This window comes from Ascoidea rubescens (assembly GCF_001661345.1).
Source record: "Ascoidea rubescens DSM 1968 unplaced genomic scaffold ASCRUscaffold_2, whole genome shotgun sequence".
Taxonomy (NCBI): Eukaryota; Fungi; Ascomycota; class Saccharomycetes; order Ascoideales; family Ascoideaceae; genus Ascoidea; species Ascoidea rubescens.
In genome coordinates, this window is record NW_017962914.1 from 544,530 (window position 1) to 565,649 (window position 21,120).

Genomic DNA, 21,120 nt, shown 5'->3' on the forward strand with positions numbered 1-21,120 from the left:
ATCAACAGCAATATCCCAACTAATATCCCAAACAACATAAACATCTCTCCTGTAATGGATCCTTTCAACTCCTCAAATCTAGATACTATCTCAACAAAAAGCACCTCCAGCTCAACTAGATTAAGATCTGGCTCGCTATTAACCCTTAATGATTCAAACTCAATTTGGGGAAACAACACTAATCCATCCAATAACAACACAATCTCAATCCAAAATTTAACTCCAAATGAATTGATTTCCTCAAATAATATAGACAACACTTCTTCCACCACCACCACCACCACCACCACCAACAACAACAACAACAACAACAACAACCCTGAAAATATCAACACTACAACTAGTGCTAGTAACAATATTCCTGCCTTAAGACACCACCACTCAATCCAAAGTCTCTTGGGAATCAATGAAGATCATCTAAACCTCATTTCAAATCTAAATCCAAATCTAAACCTAAACCCAATCAACAACCTCAACAATTTGGGTCTCCTCAACAACAGAGCAAGATCTTATACAACCAACAACGCTGTTCAACAACCAACAAATAACTTTTTTCTTGGAAATGGTGGCAATGACTCTCTATCAAATCATCATTTTGAAATAATTAACGAATATCAACTGCAAAATATCCATGACATGTCTCCCTACGATTATGAATTTAACATAAACAACATCAACAATAACGCCACTCCCAATAACACTGCTTCTACTCCTACAAATAACAATACTAATAACCCAAACACAAACAACAACTCAAATATAAACCTCAATTCCTCAAATTCCAACAACCCCTCTGCAAATAACAACTCAATCCCAAATGATTACCTCTCTTATGGAAATGCAATCAATAACCAAAACTTGCTACTCAATAAAATTGATGAAATCAATAGACCCAGAGCTCAAACTTATTCTGCTGGAATCAATGGTTTAAATCCAATTCTATCTCAAATTCTACCTCAAAATAACATCAATGATCTCAATGATCAATACTACAACAACCCCAATTTATTTAACAACAACAATAACTCTCAAAATAATAGTAATCAAAACAACAAAAACAACATCCTTATCAACAATAACTCAAATACCAACCAACTACCTCAACAGTTACAAAATAACCCAATTCAATATCCTGAACTTAGCAGAATCAACCAAAATCATCGCCATCAACCCAATAATAATGACTTGATCTCCATCAATAATAATTCAAACTTGAATCTATCAACTCCCTTATTATTAGATAATATTCCTTTAAAAAATTTAAATTATACTTCGACTTTTAATAATCCAACTTTAGGCCCAACTAATATTGTGTTATTACTCAATTTGCCTCCTTTAATCTACAATGTAACAACTAGTTTCAACCTATTTAAAATGTGTTCTAGATTTGGAAACGTTTTAAGCGTTAGAGTTTTCAATTCTTCAAATTCTCTATTATCTAATAGTCCAAATGATTCTTCAAAGGAAATTCAAATCAAAAAGGATTCAAAAGAAATCACTAAATCGGAAATGGCAACAATTTCTGAAGCCGCTGAAGAGGGAATTGATCTTGACGATGATTCTTTAAACAACCAAAACAATCAATCGATCAGCATTAACCAAAATGATAATGAAATCTCCCTAGATTCCTCTACAAATAATTCCATTCCAAAACCTGAAATTGAAAATATATCAGCTTTGATTGAATTTGAATCAATGGATGTGGCAATGCAAGCAAAAGCTCAATTAAATCATCGCGAAATTTATAATGGTTGGCAATGTTATACTGGTTTTGCTAAAATGTTAAACCCACCTCAAGAAATTCAAAAGGATCTGAAACAAAAACTGCCTCAACAATCTAATGGCAAACGCTCAAGAGCTAATAGCTTACAAGATTCTTCAAATTCTTCTCCTGGCTCTAAACAACTTGATAATGAAAAGGAAAAAAATAAAAAGTCTTTAATTCCAGTTACTATTAAAGACATTGCACCCGCTTTTCAAGATGTCATTGGTGATTTACTTGTTTTGGTCAAAAAATTCAATCACTTGAAAAATACAGTTGAACAACCACAGGAAATCAAATTTTCCGAATCAGAAATTAACTATTATATCTCAAAAGCTGTTAATTATAGTGGCTCCGAAAAAGATTATGGTCCATTGCCTGATCCAATTGCGATTCGCCAGTTTGACGCACCAAAATTGCGCGAAATTCGTAAATCTATAGAATCTAATTCATTGTCTAAATTTGAAGTTGAAGAATTAGCATTGGCCATGCTTGGTGAACTAGCTGAATTGTCTTCCGATTATCTTGGTAACACTGTTGTTCAAAAAATCTTTGATATTTGTGATAATTGTATTAAAGACATTATGCTAAGAGAAGTTTCAAAATACTTGTGTCAAATGGGTATACACAAAAATGGTACATGGGCTGCTCAAAAAATTATTAACGTTGCAAATAGTCCAAGACAAAAACAAATCATCTCCAAAAGTTTATTGCCTTACATTACGCCACTATTTAAAGATACTTTTGGAAATTATGTCTTACAATGTTGTCTAAAATTTGGGTCTCCTTGGAATGATTTTATTATTGAGGTTATGCTAGCCAATTTTTGGAACATTTCTCAAGATAGATTTGGTTCAAGAGCTATTAGAGCATTTTTAGAAAGCTCAGACTCAAATTTTGAACAAACTGTTTTGCTATCATCTGTAATTGTATTGTATGCTGAATATTTAGCAACAAACTCTAACGGGTCATTGTTATTAACATGGTTTTTAGATACTTGTACATTATCTGATAGACATAGAATATTGGCACCAAGATTATTGCCACACATGGCTCAGTTATGCACACATAAATTGGGTTGTTTAACTATTTTGAAAATATTAAATAACAGAACTGATACTAGAGGAGGCGAGATAATATTAAATGCTTTATTTGGGGAATATGATCCTTCAAAACCATTAAATAGTGAAGCTGGAGAACAACTAGTTTCTGACTTCAATGAAGCAAAAACTAATAACAGCAATAATGACAATATTAATATCAATGACGAAAATAACAGCACTGGTATTAGCAATGAGAATAGACTATTAAACGGATCCGAAAATGAAACTGACAAGAAAAATGACGATAAGGATACTGTTTTCGAAAATAAATTGGAGAATTCGAATATTGGCACTAATCTTTTAAACAATTTTTCATCGTCTTGCTCTTTAAGTAATGAGAATCTTAATCATAAAGAAAAACCCCACAATATGAATCAAGTTCCTCCACCTGAGTTACTACATCAAATATTAAGTGAAAATAATTATGGTGCAACATTTATTCACAAAGTATTATCAACACCATTAATTTCAGAGGGAAAAACTCCTGAATGCAAGAATTTTATTATTGAGCAAATTAGAACAGTTTTACTTGACATGAATCCATCATATCAAGGATATAAGAGATTGATGGAAGAAGTTGGATTAAATAAAAACGATGGAAACGGAAATAGACATCATCATGGACATTCAAGAAGTCATTCCTCAAATAGAAGAAGAAATAAAAACAACAATAGTAACAATAACAGTAGCAGCAATAACAATAGTAGCAACAATAATAATATTTATAGTAGTATCATTCCTTCTGAAATTATCAATCCACTTGCGGGACAGCTTCCATCAAATTTCATGATGAATAACCAAGGTAACCAATTTATGGACAATAATAATGGAATTGTTTTTAATGGGTTGGCAAATAATAACTTCAACAACTTTCTTAATCAACTTCCAAACAATGGTATGATGAACAATAATAACTTGAATAACAATATGGGAAATATCAATAACCTCAATAACATTAACAGCAATATTATGAACAATAACAAGAATTTCAATATTGGGGGAATGCCGCCACCATCTGGAGGTAGATATGATATGGCCAGCATGAACCATGGATTTGAACAAATGAATCTAAATGGGTTTATGAATTCGATCAATAAGTTACCTCAAGGTCCTGGGCCACAATCACAACAGACGATAGGATTTGGAAATCCTTTACCTAATTTAATTTCTGGGAACAATCCAAATTTTATTAATAATATGAACAATCATATGGGCAATAATAATATCAACAATATGAATAGTGCTATAAATAATGGAATGGGTAATCAAATTCACCAACAAATGAATAATGGGTCTTTTGGGCAATTTAATGGAAATAACTTTGGAGGATTTCATTGAAAAATACACACTAGTTTTTTTATTTTTTTTTAATTTTTTTATCAACATTAGTTTAAAACCTCAAGAATTTTTTATTAGTCTATCATGCATTTATTTTTCAATTTCTTAATTTTTAGATTTTAAATTTTAATTTCAATTTATCACTATTTATGGCATTATTAACCCCAAAAACAAGAGAGTTTGTGAAAAGCTGTTTTATGTTCTTTGTAAATTTTTTTATCATAATATAAGTTTTTATTTTCATGTGTCTTCATTTTGATGATTTTCATCTATTTCAATCGTTGTTCTTTTATTACACTACTATTTTTTATATACTTTAGTTCTAGTTATATAGTTTGAATACTGAAATAACCCAATACACGTTGGACTAGAATTTCTTTAACTGCCTTTGTTTTTTTTACTTCTACTTCTGTTTCTTTTGGTTCTTTTGCCGTCGCCCACTTAGGACATTTTTTTGTGGCCTTTTTGCTAAGTTCCGGTGATTTCGCGTGATTTACATTCCGACCAGACCGGGAAACTATTCGAAATTGTGCTTCGAAACTTATCATTTAGTTGGTGCTTCTGCTGTTTCTGCTTCCTCTCTGCAGCCCTTATTCATCTTCTAGAGTCTTTCTCTAGATGATTTATATATGTCTTTATTATTTTGTTTTAATACTGTTTTATTGAAGTGGAATTATGAAGTCTGAGAAGGATTCGAGCTCTCAAAAACATTTGCAACCACAACTATCCCAATCAAAAACTAACGAGAACACCAAGTTCCAACAAAAGGCTTTGAAAATGGACAAGAACAAGTCCTTGGGTCGAGAAAATAATAGTAAGTCAAAATCTGGCAGCTATAGGCCTCAAAAGAAATATAAAAAACTTTTTTTTGAAGATTACGATGAATTTCAATTCTCCTACTCTACTTATAATGGCAATAGAAGTAATAATGATACTAGAAATTCCAATATTAAAAATGCTAATTTTTATCAGTCATCAAAAAACAGAAACAATTCAAAAAAAAACAATTTTGTTCATCTTAAGGGCGAATCTTATATAAACGCAAATTTCAAATTTTTAGTTGACTTTAGAGGCGATTATAAAAATCAAATCTTCGATCCAAATGTTCCTATCGAGCATTATAGTATTTTAAGAGTGATAGTTCAAAAAAAGATTTCTTGTCCTATATGCCTTGAAGAAAATTTGATTGCTCCCAGGATGATTAACTGTGGCCATTGTTTTTGTTTAACTTGCTTACTACGGTTTTTAGATGTTGAAGATGTTACCTCAAAATCTAATGCTACGTCTAATAATAACCATCCAATGAACTTCCATAACAATAGTTTTAGTTCCAACAATTTGGTGTCTCTTGAAAATTGCAAAAATAAAAAAAAGCAATGCCCTGTTTGTCATTATAAAGTTAACAATGACTTAATTTTACCAGTATTAATTGACTCAACTTTCGATGAAAGATTTGATTTACCGAAACCAAATCTGGATTGTTTAATGAATTTATTAATAAAACCTCATAATTCGATACTCTCTTTACCAATTTCCAATAACCCAAATTTCAAAAAGTTGACTAATATTCCATGGTGCTGCTCATCTCATGACGAATTAAACAATTTAAGTCAGGAAATTTACCCTTATACTAGAATTATGAAAGGAAACTTGAATTTTATAATTAATCAGTATAAACTTGAAAAATCTGCAATATTATCCCAATTTAATGAGGATTTATTGTTGTACCGTGGAAATAAAGCCGCTACTGATGATTTGCAACTTTATGTTAATAAAGCAATATCAGAAATTGACGAATCAATTGAAATTTTTGAAAAAAAGTTTTCAATACATATTAATAACAAAAGTAGTATCAAGGACAATACTCATTTTAATGAAAAGTCTAATAACGAGTTCGATGACTCTTTAAATTTAAACCCCTTAATCAAAAACATTGATAGCCTAATTATTGATTCTGATACTAATAATAACAACAACAATAACAATAATGGTAATTATGATGTATTATCAGCATATAATGAAGCTAATTCTTATTTTTATTATCAAACCTCTTTCAAGTCTAACATTGTTTATTTATTATCCTCCTTTGATAGAAGAATTTTAAGAAGTTTATTTGTCAGCTATGGAAATTTTCCTTCTAATATTCTAATTAGAATTCAAAATATAACTTATGGGGAAATATTAACATTCGAAAATGTCATTAGAGAATATAAATATTTAAGCCATTTACCTGTTGGCTCAGAATTAGCATTTATTGAAATAGATTGGCAATATATGGCTAAAAATTGCAAAACAAATGAAAATTATATTAAATTGCCAAGCAATATTTATAATGAGTTTAAAAAGGAAATAATAAATAGGTGGAAGAAAAATAAAGATAGATATTATCGAGAAGAGAGAAATAAACAAAATGCAATGAAAAGTTTAGAGAAAAAAACCAAGGATTTTTATAGAGCAGAAAATGATGGTTGGGGAGTTAGTTATTATGATGATTATGAAAATTCTTTAGCAAATAGAACAATTGAATTTAATGATGAATCCTTTCCTGAGTTAAAAAGCAACAATAATAGCCAACGAGTAATTAGTGGTGAAAATAATAACGGCAGCTATCAAAATGATAATGAAAAAGATTTTAATACAAATGATGGAAATATTAACAGGAATGGAGGCAAAAGTTTCAAGACTACAGTTTGGGGTACAAAAATTGCATTAGATCCTTTAAATGAATTAGAGAAATCGAAGCAGTATGAGATTGAGTTAAATCAAAGCAAAGATGAATTAGAGGAAATTTTAAATCTGACTAGATTGAAAAATGAAATTAAAAGGGAAATTAAAAAAAACAAGAAAAATAAGAAAAATAAGAGAAAATTAATTGTTATTTCAGATCCATTGTTTGAACAGAGTTAATTAGCTATCAGCTTTTAAATGTATAAATTTAAATTATGTGATTTTGCGTAATCTTGAATTTTCTGATTTATATAGGAATTTATATTAGTTTGATCTTTATCTAAATTATAATTTTGAGTGATGGGATCATTATTTTGAAAATTATGAATGAATTTTAAATTTTGATATAAGAAATTATTATTAATATTATTAATATTGATAATATTGTTGTTATTATTATTATTATTGCTATTATTGTTATGAATTTTATTGGAAGGAGGCAAGTTATTTACTGAAAAAGAGGACTCATTACTTGTGACAACATTCATTTCACATTTTTTAGCAAAAAACAATTGTCTTTGTAATTCAATTTTAATTTTTTTAATGGATTTATCATTTTTATCAGTAAATTGATTTGTTGATTTGTTGATAGATAAGTTTAATAATAAATTTTTAGCAAAAACAAAATCTCTGTGAGGTAAATCTAGGTAATCACCAGTAGAGGTATTAAAATAATCAGTGATTGATACACCAATATAGATCAAATTTTTAATGATTTTTTTATAATTCAAGAAAATATTAATGCCATAAGGATCAGAATCGAAAAAACTTAAAAGATGGATGTTTTTATAAGAAGAAGATAAACTTAACAAGAAATTGTTAGTTAAATTGTCAGGATAACCCTTAGCGGTTACGACTATTGAGTTTAGTTTGTTTATTAGAGATGAATAGTTGATTATTGTGTTATAAACAGCTTCTTTTTCAACAATAATTAAAAATATGTGATCATTTTTATTGTTATTGTTATTGTTATTGTTATTGTTATTGTTATTGTTATTGGTATCGCTGTTGCTGTTGCTGTTGTTAATATTCGGACAAGTGTTGAGTATGCTTATCTTGATATTATCGAATAAAGGAGGAATTAGAGTTGAAATTGTGTTTTGAATCTTGTTTTGAGTTTTATTTGTATCGAAATAAATGAGCAAGTTTGAAAGATAAATCAAGCCCTTTTGAGAAGGTAATAAATGTAAATCAAGTAAAGATAGATTTAAATTTAGAGATATGTTCTTAATGATCTGGTCAACTATAGATTGATGTTTGAAAAGAGAGACATCTTTGTAATATAAATCTCTCTTTGTGATGAAACTGAGATGGCTCAAAGATAAGTTTTGATAAATTAGTTTCAAGACTTTTAAAAACTGAATGAACTTCAAAGACTGAGACTCAGAATCACTTGGGAAAACCAATTTCAGATTTGAGTAATATGTGTTGTGGTCAGCATCAAGACTGTTATTGTTATTGTTGTTGTTATTGTTTTTACTGTTGTTATTGGTATCTCTGATTTCCTTCTTCACTGGAAAGGAATACTTTCTCTTTCGAGCACGACTATAGTTGGTCAACGATATTATCAAGCGTCCATGCAATTGCAAGAGACTGTTGTCGATTAATCTCAACAAATTTCCAATCTTCTCAAAAGGAGAATCACTAAAGGAATGGTTCAGTTAGTACTTCTGGCCAAACCCAACTGGCAAAGCAGAACTAAGGGTGTTGATACCCCAAGAACATTGGGTCAAGATGGACAGTTCGAGTGGCCTGGGAGTAGACAGAAAGAGCAGCCATGATGCATAGGCACCATCTTCGCCACTTCCACCATCTTCTTCCCTTTTCTCCCTCCACCCTCGGCTCATCCAGGCTCCCGTATCTGAAACCGCAATAGAGCCGTATTATGGCTGTATTCCACCGTATCTGAGTTTACGTCCGTTCCCGGATGTGTGCTCGTATCTCGCAGTCCGGGTCGCGTGTTTCGCCGCACCCGCCGCGCTGGACCAGTGCGGGTTCTGGGCGAGCGGCTGCTCCCAGCCAATCAGCGCACTGTGCACGTTTTCTGGGGAAGCGAGTGCTGGGGCTGTTTATGTCTTTATTTGTCTCTCGAAGCTGATCTTTGCGATGCTCTTACGGCGCCGTTTCATTGGCCCGTTGCGTGAGGTGGACAGTATAAATACCATTCATTGTGATGGAGTGGAATTGTCTATTGTGCTGCTTCTTCAGTGATTCAACACACCATCAATTCTTTTATTCTTCTCTTCTTCTGCCACAATGACTGCCAACAAACCCACCTTGAAAATCAACTTCTACAACGATAAGGTCACCTCAATCACCTTTATCGACAACGAGGACTACAGTGTTCCTGACATTGTCAATTTCAGCAATGTTTTCTTAAGGGACTCCTCCACCTCCCCTGATGCATTCGACCCTGTTTCTGGCCAAAAATTGTTCACAACATCTTCGATTCCAAAGGATTTAATTCCAGCAAAGGAACCAGAAATCTATTTTGACAATTCTCTTAATGAATTTGTGATTAAGATTAATTGGAGCGACAAGAATGAATCTGTTTATCCCGAATCGTTCTTGAGAAAATACTCCTCTGACGAAAACAGAAAATCTGGCAAATACTATGAAGATAGAGTGGAATTTTGGAACTTGAAGAAATTGCTCAAACCTCATAGAGTCTTATATTATGACTATATCAGTTACTTGGAAAATAAAGATAAGGCCTTTTTAAATTCTTTAATTAACTTGAATAAGTTCGGTTTGACCTTTATTAATAATATTCCAAAGGATATTGAAATTGGCGACACTGAAGACCCATACATTGAAAAAATTGCTAAGAAAATTGGTTACATTAAGGAAACCTTTTGGGGAAGATTATTTGATGTAAGATCTGTTCCAACTCCTAAAAACATAGCCTATTCATCAAAAGAAATCATTCTTCACATGGACTTGATGTACTATGAATCTCCACCAGGTTTACAACTCTTGCATTCAATCAACAATAAAGTTGAAGGTGGTGAATCAATTTTTGTTGATGCCTTTAATGCAGCAAGATACGTCATGGAAAAGGATCCTCATGGTTACTTTGCCCTTTGCAATGTTCCAATCAACTACCATTATGACAACGATGGCCATCACTATTTCTACTCAAGACCTTTAATAGTCGAAGACCAAAATAAAATCGATCCTTTAACTAATTTGGCTGAAATCACAGAAATTAATTACTCTCCCCCATTCCAAGCTCCTTTTGAATTCGGTATTACCTCTCCATTAAGAAAAATCGGTGATTTTAAAGATCATGGTAAAATTGATAATTACCAATCTGCAAAGGACTCAGGTGATAGATACTTATTTAGAGACTTCCATAGAGGTTTAAAAATCTTTGAAGATTTCATCAATAACCCAGAAAATCAATACCAATTGAGATTAGAAGCTGGCGAAGCTGTTATCTTTGACAACAGAAGAATCTTACATGCAAGAACTGAGTTTGTTGATGAAGTTGGTAGCAAAAGATGGCTAAAGGGTTGTTATATCGATAGAGATAGTTACTTTTCTAAGTTAAGAACAACCTATAAAGCTCATAATATTTAATCAATTAATGGCATTTCTAATCCAAACTATTAAATTAAAGTAAAAATAAAAAAGAAACAAGAAATGATTTCTTTTAGTTACTTTATTTTGTTATTTATCTACTTACCATTTCTCATTTACTATTTACTATCTATTACTTTTTATTTTTTACTTGCCCAATTTACTTCTCAGATTTATCAAAAAATTTTCAATTCTAATAAATTTTTAATTTTTGTTTTTCATTATGCTTTTAACACATTTGAAAAAAATCTAACTCAACTTATACCATTCTTTTACCAAAACAAGAACAAGCAAACCAAAAGAAAAGAAAATAATATGATTTCATTGTTTTAATCTTTAATTTTGCAGACACAAAAACTTCGGTACCTCTATAGTCTAATGATCGAGATCCTTTTTTTTGATTTCAAGCCTCTTTAAGCTTTGATTTATACACAGAATCCATTCCCCGACTTTGATTGGTCAAAGATAACAATACCCGATTAGGAAATCTACAAATACGATTTTTAGCATATATATGCACGTATACACATGCATGCATAGTGCTACCTAATTTTGTCATGCGCCAACATGCGCTTTTCAACCTAAAAACATTTTCAAAATTCACAAAAAAGAACTGAAATCACTTGAAATCAATTAAAATTAATGAAACACAAGTTTATTTCCACTTGATTTCAGTTGGAAAATGCTTCTCTCTTTGCTTCTTTTTAATGAGGCTAGTAGATACAGATTATTTTTTTTGTGTTGAAACTCGAATGACAACTTCATTCATAGGTAGATGTTGTTTTTAGATTTTCTTCATATTTTGATCTAAAAAGTTTCAAAATAGATCATTTTATTATATAAAACTATAAAATCGACCACACTTTTATTTTTTTTGTCTTAAAATAAAGTCCTTATAAATATTATTTTTATTTCCTTTTTGTCAAGTTCTTGGAATAAAATTTCTGGATTTTCACCTTTTCACTTCATACATTTTCCTTGCTGTGAAATCTGAATTTCTTTTTTTTTCCATCTAGTTTTTAAATTTCAACTATAAATTTCGATTATTTTGGTGATTTATTTTATTCGTTTTTAAATACTTCACATTTTATAATATTATATTGAAATTTCTTTCGGCCAATTACAATCATAATAACAAAGCCTGAAGGTTGGAGTGAAAATTTCTCTTTTTTTTTCCCAGACTTTATCTGTCTTATGTGTTTTAATAAAATAATAGAAAGATTTTAAAACTATAATTAGGAAACTAAGAAATAAACTATTTCTCATAAGAACAATAAATCTTTTTAATTTGCTGATAAATCGACAATTGGGAATTATTTTTAATCACAAACATTGAAAATTGAAAATTCTAACATCCTTAAACAAATCTTTCATTGAAATTTCTTTTCTTTTGTTGTTTGGATTTGATCAATAGGTGAATTTATATTAAATAGACATTTGTTAGTTAATTGTAAAAAAACAGCATGAAATAATATATGAAATGGTTAAAAAAAGTAAAATAAAAGCAAGTAAAACTACCTTTAATAGATTATTCTCAATAGATAAATAAAAAGGCATATGTATATTATGTTTAATGGATTTTAAATAAAAAAATAAATCGATTTAATAAACCTCTGATAAAAAAAGCAACAAAATAAAAAAAAAGTATGCATAATATAATTTAAAATGATATGAAATGATATAATATTGATTTAGTAATTCAATATGATTTGATGAAGGATATAGTATATAGTATAATATATGATATAATATATAATGTAATATATGATATAATATATGAGATAAGATAATATGAGATAATATAAGATAATATAAGATGGTATAAGATAGTATGGATAGTATAAGATGGTGTAAGTTTTCTAGTGGTTTTTGTTGTGATATATCATAGAGCAGTTAATTGAAGTTAGAAAAAAGTTGATAGACAAATTCTAGCTTATTCATGTAGTTCATTTTGATCACTTAAATTATTTAAACCATTTGATTAGTTGGAATGAAGAATAAAAGCTGAAGTTGAAGTTGAAATTAAATTTGCCTCAGGATTTGGATGACAATCGGTTGAGGTAATTGGAAAGAATGGAGCATCTGGATCTTTAAAATCGTCTAATATTTCCAAATTTGCTGGTGTATTTTCAGCAAAAGCAACCAAGATATTTCTTGAAAACCTATCGCAAAATAAATAAACAACGCAATTACAATAGAGAAGAAATCCAAACCCATCACTCGTAAACACTTTTAGATTCTTTTGTATCTTGTAATTCAAGACTCTAAAGACATATCGAGCATCTAGCTGTGGATCTCTACCATGAAAGAACTTTCCAACAGACGAAAATAAATCGCCATTGGTTTTATCCATAATGATCACACCCTTAATATCATAAAAGCCTAATTGGCTGGACCTAAATGAAATGTGATTTTTTGTGTTAGTAGAAACCTTGACGCCTATACACTGTCCACATACCAAGTAAACCTCAAACATATCAACTTACAACAACATAGACATGTCAAGTAAAGGGAGACGATTCATCTTTAAAGATACAGTAGTGGAGTGATAGTGGTGGCAGATGAAATGTAAAAAATTTAGAGAAGAAAAAACAGAAAAAAAAATATCTTCTTAAATAGATTTTCGTTTGTTGGTTTTTCTGACTATTGTGCTTCGTTCTATCTTCTTTCTAATAGGTGGATGGAAAGATCACCATAACATTTGTTTTGTTAGAGCAAGTGACAAATAAAATGCTCTTTGAATTCTTTCTCAATATCTTTTTGTCTTCAACAAAAATAAATAAACAATGTTTATGACCTTTTATAAGTTTTTTCTTTAAGGTTTTTTCCCGAATTTTTGAAAACAAAAAGCGAATTTTAACAGTTTTCTGATGTTTTTTTTTTATTTGCAATTGAGCAGTTATTCAGATTTTCACTTATTTCTTTCTGATTACTTTTAAAACTGCTGTTTGTTTTCTTTTTAGTTTATCTATAAACAATTGTCTTTAGCAGTCTGTTCAATTTGTTTTCTTTGGCACCCTTTTTGAGTCGTTTTGTTTTTGAATAATTCACAGAAATTGTTTTCTTGCTTCTTCTCCTGAGAAAAAGATTTTAAATTATTGGCGGATTGTTTAGAAGAAATCAGTTAATTGTTTTTTTTTGATCTGCTCAATCTTTTTTCAGATATGGCTAAGAAATTTTCTTTTATTTTTTTCTATAATAATTTTCTATAATACTTTTCTTTGATACTTTTGTTGAGGTTTCCCTTTTTTTAATTGAATTGATTCCGTATTCAAGTATTTTCTTAATGGAATAGTATTAGTATTTTTAGTATTAGTATTAAAAATTGTGAGTATGTTTTTTTTCTAAAAGATTTCAAGGCAATAAATCCAGTTCAACCAATTCAAAAGGATGTAATTAAATGTTTGTTAAGTTATACAAAATCCAATTGGTACCTTTAATTGCAAAAAATGAAGTTGAATAAAGTTGAATAAAGTTAAACAAAGTTAAACAAAGTTAAATGAAGTGAAAGAAAGATAAACTTTGAATTAATATAATGAATATAATGAATATAATGAATATAATGAATATAATTAATATTGAAATTCAATATATTAAAGTCAATTCAGTTCAATGTTTGGCAAATCTATTATAACAGTTTAATAATCCTCTAGGTCTTAATTGAATTGAAATGATTTATTTGAAATCAATTTATCTTCAGTATAACTATTTTTCAAAACAACAATTCAATGAGTTTGATTCCAATTAATGAATTCAACTCCAAAAACCGTTAGTGGAATATTTAAATATTTTCAGCAATTTCTAGTAAGTTATATTCAAGAGTGCAAATTTCTATTCAGGATTGAAAGTTTTTAGTCAAGATGGCAAAGATACTTGTTTTCTCTATTGCGAAAGAATTATGACCAGCTTGAGCAGAAGATGTCCACAACATATATTTGTGCTGAAATAAGTCACCAAAGAACAAAAAAAAGCCAGTTAAATAGCACAATCAGTCTTTCGAAAGCAGCTAACAAGCGAATAATGCGAATCAGAACAAGAGAAACAGAAAACAAGATTTAGTGCCAATCTCAAACAAAACACCATCTCCTGAACAGCAAAGTGTTTCTCTAGCCCATACCATCGAGAGTTGTGTCGTCTCTTTGTCTTTGTCTTCTTCGTCTTCTTCTTCGCTATTCTCTGGTGAAGAAGCTCTGTGTTTCAGCTGTTCTCTGTGTGTTGTCTTGTTTCTTCTGGTTGTGTCTTGTTCTTGCTTGTTCTGATTTGTTCTTGCTTGTCCTGGTTTGATCTCGCTGTGGTGTTCAGAACCAGATAAACAGACAAAACACTCGCCTTCTCTCCAACCCCAAGCTGCTCTTTCCTCTGTTGTTGTTGTTGCTGCTGCTTCTGAGTCTGAAACTACCTGCTCTTGAAAACAGCTTTGCTCGAAATCTGCTTACTCAAAATCTGCTTTGTTATTGGCTGGGTTTATGCTTTGTTCCTTCGAGTAAATCCAAAGCAAATCCAAATTTAAATTCTAACCATAATCCTAATCCTAATTATATCGCAGTTCAGATGGTGGTTCTACCAGTTGTTGCAGGTCTTGTTATGTGGATTTAGTTCCAGCTGTTACCAGCATTTTCCTCTTTGTTCTCATTTCAGTTGCTTCTTTGGCTACAATTACTGTTGCTAAATCTGTCACTACTGCTGGCGTTTTACCTGTATCTACAAATAATCAGATGTTTAATTCAAATTAGCTGGAAACTTATGTTCTCTTGTACCTAACTTTTATCTAGCCTGTGTTTTGCTCGAGATTTTCCCAGCTCTTATCCTTATTGCATTTATATTGCAAATTCTCAATATCACAGTGTGAAACTTCTGCTCCAATTGGTTGCTCTGTCTAGTCTCCTTGGTTTCCCTTTACTTGCTTGTCTTTTGAGTTACTCAAAACATTTTGGGTCCACTTTTTCACTGGAAACTCTCATTTGTTTTATTTGGTTGACTTTGTTCTCAACAAATAAAGTAACTGAATAACATACTATTACATAACAATTATAATGCTGCCTTGCAGATTATATGTATTAATTTGTCAAAACTTATCAATTTCAAATTTTATTTTATCTGCCTCAATAGCTCATAATCTAATTTTCCTACTTTCCTGTTGGCTGTTTGCCCATTTACATATTTACCAATTTACCTATTCACCTATTTGCATTTGACTGCTGTCATTTATACCAGAACCAATCATGGTTTGAATGCGTATTTTGAATTAATTTTAAATTCAAAAATAAAAATAATTGAAAATAAAACTAAAAATAAAAATAAAAAAAAAATAAAAATAATTAATAATTAATAATTAATTTATAATTATGGTGGATAAAAAAAATCTCCTTACTAGTTGGGGAATAATCATCAATTCATACTCAAGTGAGGAATATTTATTATTTCTTTGAGGCTTTAGTTAATCTCAAAAAATTTTCACCAATTACTCACTATTCAAAATTATTCCAAAATTATTCTAATCTATTTAGTAAATCAAACATTTCAATATTTTGTTTATTTTATATCCTTATAATTTATCTTTTTTAGTTATATTTTAAACGAAAATAACAACGATAATAATAAAAAAAAGAAATAAAAATATAACATTCTATCTTTTATCTTCCTGAATTCCACTAATACAACTATTGTCTCGCTTTTTTTTGCCTCAAAGAATTCAATTCAATCTCTTGTTTTGAAAAACAAAACTCTTATTTTTGAAGTTGATAAAACAAAAAGAATCCTGTTTTTTCTTATAATTTTTATTTTCTTAATTGATGTTCTGATTTAATAAGTGTTTTTTTTTACAATCTGCATTTTTGGTTGTTCTGGTTTCTGAAATCTTGAATTTATCATTGAATTTCTAATTGAATTTCTAATTGGATTCATTATTGGATTCATTATTGAATTTATAATTTGTGATTGACAATTTATTCTACAATGATTAATTTGCACATTTTGCTTATTTCTTCTTTTGGTTAGGCTTGAACTAACTTTTTTTTTCCTTTTGTATACCTTTAGTGAAATTGACAGTTCAATTATTCTGTTAAATGAAAGCCAGAATAATTATAAAATTTTATTGTCATACAAATTGCAGTACCATAAAATAAAATGAAATACAAAAGAAATACAAATACAAAATTAAAAGAACCACAACCACAACCACAATCATAAAAATAAAAATAACAATAATATTAAAAATAACATTAACAAAATCGTTTGATCAAGTTGATGATAAAATTATGACAAATATCTGAAATTAAATTAAATTAAATGAAATCAATGAACTTGTTATATGATATTCTATGAATCTACATTGATTTAATTTCATGACATAAACAATATAACATTTAATATATAAAAGAAAAAAAAGAAAACCAACCCATAAAAACAAAACAAAACAAATATAAAAGTAAAAAGCCTTAAGAAAAAAATAAAGATAAACTGAAATCAGTTACTAAGAATTGAAAAGAAAAATTAAATAAAATTGGCTATAATAAAATGTAACTACTATATATAAAAATTTGAGTCTTTGAAAATAAACAGGTGGGAGATATAAGAATAATTTTCTTTTTCATTTTATAGAATAGAATAATACAATGAACAATAATAATCCAGATGAGCAACAGCGAAAAAAAAGAAAGAAAGATATAAGCAAAAAACAAAAGACATAAGCAAAACAAGAACAAAAAACAAAAAACAAAAAAAAATTGAAAATTAAAGATAAAATCACTTTTTTTTTATTCTTTTTTAATTTATTACTTTTAAGGATAAGAAATTAATTGTTCTTCAAAACCCATGATTGAGCGATTGTTTCTCACTATTAAAGGTTTAACAACATTTTCATGAGAAGCAGAAGATGAAGAGCCTAAAGATTTTGTTATGCTGTTGTGATTGCTTATTGAAGAGAAAGAGGAGTGATTATTATTATTGGTATTATTGTTGTTGCTATTGACATTGTTGGTATTGGTGTTTGATATGTTGTTTGTAAGCAAGCCAATAGAATACTCGTTGTTAAAAGAATCAGTAGTGGATGAGCTATAAGTTGAGACACTTGAGGTGGAGCCAGCTACAGTAGAATCATAGTAAGAATTCAAGGAGACACTTGAACAAGTTGAATTTGAATTTATTTTAGAATCAGTGAAAGTGAATTCATCAGAGTGGGTGAAAGAAGATATCAGACTACTTGCAGAGCTTGTAAGGGAATCAAGAGTTTCTTTGTGAACTGATCTTCTTAGGTTTGGATTGGAGAGCTCGTCTTCACTTTCGCTGTGAATTTGAGAGTCTATTATATTGTTGTTGTCAATTTGAGGAGAGATATCGTTATTGGGAGAATGGAATTGTAGATCAGAGGAGTGATTTGCAGCTTCTGCAGCTTTTTTCTTTTGTTGTTGCAATTTCAACATTCTTTGTTTAGCCTTTTCCAATCTCCAGGTGGCTGCTGGTTTGATATCAGATTTTGAGACCATTGTTAAAGTATTTATAGGGTAAAAAGTGATAGAGGGATAGAAATAAGATGTTGGAATATTAGAGTATTAGAATATTAAGGATATATATTTATGTCAAGATATTTAATAGAGGGATAAAAATATGATATTTAATTATATTGTATTGGGTGAGAAAGAGATTTAAGAAAATTGGAGAGAGAGATCAAAAAAAAAATTAAGATAGTAAGGAGGAATTTTTTTCTTTATATATATTAATTCAGAAATGAGATGAAATCAACAAGTGAATGTGTGAAGGGCATTTGACTGTAGTAGTGAAATAAAATTTATAGGAAATAAATGCAAAAGTAGAATTAGTTGGTTACACAGCTTAACGATTAATCAAAAATCAAGATATGGAAAATTGGAAAAGAAAATCTTAAGATTAACAGTTTTGATAAATTATTGGAATGTTTTAAAAAACCTTCATGTTATGTAACCTATATGTGCATCTTTTAATTCATGAAATTATGCTTGTTAGTCCTGTGAATAAGATTAAGAATAAGATTAACAGAAAGCAAAAAAGGCTAAAACTCAGATTGGCAATTCAAATGCCTCACTTTTCCAAAGCAGCTAAGCAGGAACCAGAGAAGCACGAAAAGCAAGCAGAGGATGCGCCAGAGGAAGCAACAGCTATGACTTATAGGGAGGTGCTTCTGAGAAAGAAAGCCCTGGCAGAGTAAGTGTTGGAGGAGTAAGAGGATGGAGAAGCACAGATGCTCAGATCTCGCAGAGTTGGGCGAAGGAAGCCTCTGTCACATCAACAGTCTGAGACCAGGCTGTTAGTGAATGGGAGTTTCACTGGCTGTGGGGCCACTGTGTTGTGAGCTTCGATCAGTTCATTTGGGCTTATTGTGGTGAAAACGTTTGTTGAAGTTCTGGAGTGTTTCTGAGATCTGTTTGAGCTGTGAGAGGTTTTCTTTAAGGCCTTTCTTTAAGGCCGATTAAGACCCTTTCTAAGACCAGATCAAGAAACTATTGTTTGCAATAGGCAATGGCGTCCTATTGATAAGAGACCCTCTGCTCTGTTCCACTTATTCTTGTTCTGCTTTTAGTGCTTTTCTTGTTGCAACTTTCTATCTGAGTTCGCCATAATGCTCATCAAATCAGATCATCAATTGCTCACCACTGGTAACGTTGAGCAGGTTTGTGGACTTAAACACTAGTTTGTTCAAATGCTCAGGAAGTTGGATCAAAATTCTCCTTTGATCAAGACACTAGTGGGCATTTCATCTTCTACACAAAATGGAGATGGTCGTAAACCACAAAATAATAAATAAACCAACACGCTTTCTGTTTACTTATATACAATTAAAATTCAAAGAGTACTGACAACGGAAACCTCTTCAGTGTGAATATGGGAAATCCTGGGGGATATCAAGCGAAAATGGGTAATAACCAACAATTAATAATTAATAATAATTATTAATCTCCATCAATATCCATATTTTATTCATCTTTCACCCATCCTTTATCCATCCTTTATCCATCCTTTTAATCGTTTTTAACCAAATTTCCACTGGTTTTTGATCTGACTACCGATATTTCATCCCCAATTTTAAACATTTCTCAACTGGTGGGGTCCTTCGACATGAAATTATTGCACAGTAAAACAAACAAAAGAGAAAGTTCCCATTTTTAAAATAACTTAACAAGCCCACAGCACTTTTTTTCCATATTTTTCACTGGTGTTTTATGCTTTTTTTCGGACAACGTCTGTAGTGGATCATTATCCAAACTGACCAATAATCTTCCCTCAGTATTGTTTATAATTCAAGCTAATTTTGTGGAGTTTGCAACTAACAAAAGAAAACTAATAAACGATTTAAAATTCCCCTGCCATTAAACAACCCACTAACATTTGCACCAACAATCAAAAAAACAAAAACTAAAACATAAAAAGACACGAAAAAGAAATGCAGACCAAAAGCAACTAAAACATTTAAAACAGTTAAAACAGTTAAAACAGTCAAATAAACCAGTAAAAAAAAAAAACCAAAAAAAAAGCAACATAAATCAAATGGCTCGATAATCTCTTAATAAAAATCGCCATTCGCTTTATTCATTTTCCCGACTCACTAACAATCTTTGCTCTCACTTGTTTAAAACTCAAGGGTTGATAACACAATTTTTCCTTTTTAACTCTCCTCCACGTCCAAGATAGCCATTCATCAACTGTGATTCAGCCCAAAATCTCCTTATTTTCATTTGACATGTAACAAAAGCGTAACAAAAACAAAAGTGTAATAAGTGTAATACGTGTAATAAGTGTAATACGTGTAATATGTGCAATAAATGTGTTGAAAAAGTATAATAATTTTGGCAACCTTCAAATGTTTTACAGATAAGTTCAAAAAAACCTCCAACTTTAAAACCAAAATCCACCAACAATGAGACATTTTTGAGATCAGAATACTTTGGTCAATCTAATTATTATTTAATTGTTATTTGATTATTATTTAAATATTAGCTATTACTATTAGATATGATTTAACTTTATTGTTTGGCAACTTTACCAAATCTACTCTATTTTTCGTTTTAATCAAATTCGTCAATCATTGTGCAAAAAAAGATCGCAGGCACTTGTAATAGCAAGTAATTTAACAGCATTTAATGCTGATTAGATCTCTTTTGAATATATCTTGAATATCATTTCAACCATACTCAAAACTATTACCTTTTCATATCTATTACCAATACATCTGTTTTTTTCTTGAGTTTTTTTTTAATTTATTTTGAACCATTATGAATTCATCATGAATATAGAGACCAATTCTCTTTCAAATTTGAATATTTTGGGCTGATATTCTTATCCAGTCGCGATAATTAAATATAAATCAGAAAGAATTCTCTCTATTTTAACCAATTTTAACCAATTTTAACCAATTCTAATCAGAAATTCACTGCTCACTAAAACATTTCCATTTCTCAAACATGTAACTGTTTTATTTTTATTTTTACTCTTACTCTTATTCTTATTCTGGCTTTTATTTTAATTCTCGCCTCCTTCTCTATTTACTCAACTCAACTCAACTCTACTTAGACTCTTTGTATTTATTTGACTGGATATTATTTAAAAATCAGTTCATTTCAATCGATATCAATCAAC

General features: G+C 30.0%; 7 protein-coding genes across 7 annotated transcripts; 5 read left to right on the forward strand and 2 right to left on the reverse strand.

The window, feature by feature from the left end:
* Positions 1 to 2,286: 2,286 nt before the first annotated feature.
* On the forward strand, positions 2,287 to 2,964 carry ASCRUDRAFT_24907 (ARM repeat-containing protein; the record flags this gene model as incomplete). The annotated part of the gene is made up of 1 exon (XM_020189872.1): positions 2,287 to 2,964. A coding segment is annotated over one exon (678 nt), but the record flags the coding sequence as incomplete, so codon positions are not given.
* A 690-nt stretch (positions 2,965 to 3,654) lies between these two features.
* Positions 3,655 to 4,203, forward strand: ASCRUDRAFT_68659 (uncharacterized protein; the record flags this gene model as incomplete). Its single annotated transcript, XM_020191555.1, has 1 exon — positions 3,655 to 4,203. One exon carries the CDS (start codon positions 3,655 to 3,657, stop codon positions 4,201 to 4,203), a length of 549 nt encoding a protein of 182 aa, XP_020049155.1.
* Positions 4,204 to 5,175: 972 nt separating this feature from the next.
* MAG2 (RING-type E3 ubiquitin transferase MAG2) lies at positions 5,176 to 6,666 on the forward strand (the record flags this gene model as incomplete). The annotated part of the gene is made up of 3 exons (XM_020189652.1): positions 5,176 to 5,444; positions 5,526 to 6,049; positions 6,215 to 6,666. Coding segments are annotated over 3 exons (1,245 nt in total), but the record flags the coding sequence as incomplete, so codon positions are not given.
* A 2,520-nt stretch (positions 6,667 to 9,186) lies between these two features.
* On the forward strand, positions 9,187 to 10,512 carry ASCRUDRAFT_6488 (clavaminate synthase family protein; the record flags this gene model as incomplete). Its single annotated transcript, XM_020191351.1, has 1 exon — positions 9,187 to 10,512. The coding sequence occupies one exon, from the start codon at positions 9,187 to 9,189 to the stop codon at positions 10,510 to 10,512; it is 1,326 nt and encodes a 441-aa protein (XP_020049157.1).
* Positions 10,513 to 12,350: 1,838 nt separating this feature from the next.
* ASCRUDRAFT_74308 (uncharacterized protein) lies at positions 12,351 to 13,047 on the reverse strand. The gene is made up of 2 exons (XM_020192633.1): positions 12,999 to 13,047; positions 12,351 to 12,908 (listed from the first exon to the last, which is right to left on the reverse strand). The coding sequence occupies exons 1-2, from the start codon at positions 13,010 to 13,012 to the stop codon at positions 12,494 to 12,496; spliced, it is 429 nt and encodes a 142-aa protein (XP_020049158.1). The 5' UTR covers positions 13,013 to 13,047; the 3' UTR covers positions 12,351 to 12,493.
* A 4,154-nt stretch (positions 13,048 to 17,201) lies between these two features.
* On the reverse strand, positions 17,202 to 18,301 carry ASCRUDRAFT_74309 (uncharacterized protein). Its single transcript, XM_020192634.1, has one exon. It carries the CDS (start codon positions 17,994 to 17,996, stop codon positions 17,292 to 17,294), a length of 705 nt encoding a protein of 234 aa, XP_020049159.1. The 5' UTR covers positions 17,997 to 18,301; the 3' UTR covers positions 17,202 to 17,291.
* A 180-nt stretch (positions 18,302 to 18,481) lies between these two features.
* ASCRUDRAFT_79485 (uncharacterized protein) lies at positions 18,482 to 18,694 on the forward strand (the record flags this gene model as incomplete). Its single annotated transcript, XM_020194383.1, has 1 exon — positions 18,482 to 18,694. One exon carries the CDS (start codon positions 18,482 to 18,484, stop codon positions 18,692 to 18,694), a length of 213 nt encoding a protein of 70 aa, XP_020049160.1.
* Between the last annotated feature and the right edge of the window lie 2,426 nt (positions 18,695 to 21,120).

Coding starts and splice junctions, on each gene's coding strand:
- ASCRUDRAFT_74309 (XM_020192634.1), bottom strand. CDS start 17,996: ATGGTCTCAAAATCTGATATCAAACCAGCAGCCACCTGGAGATTGGAA.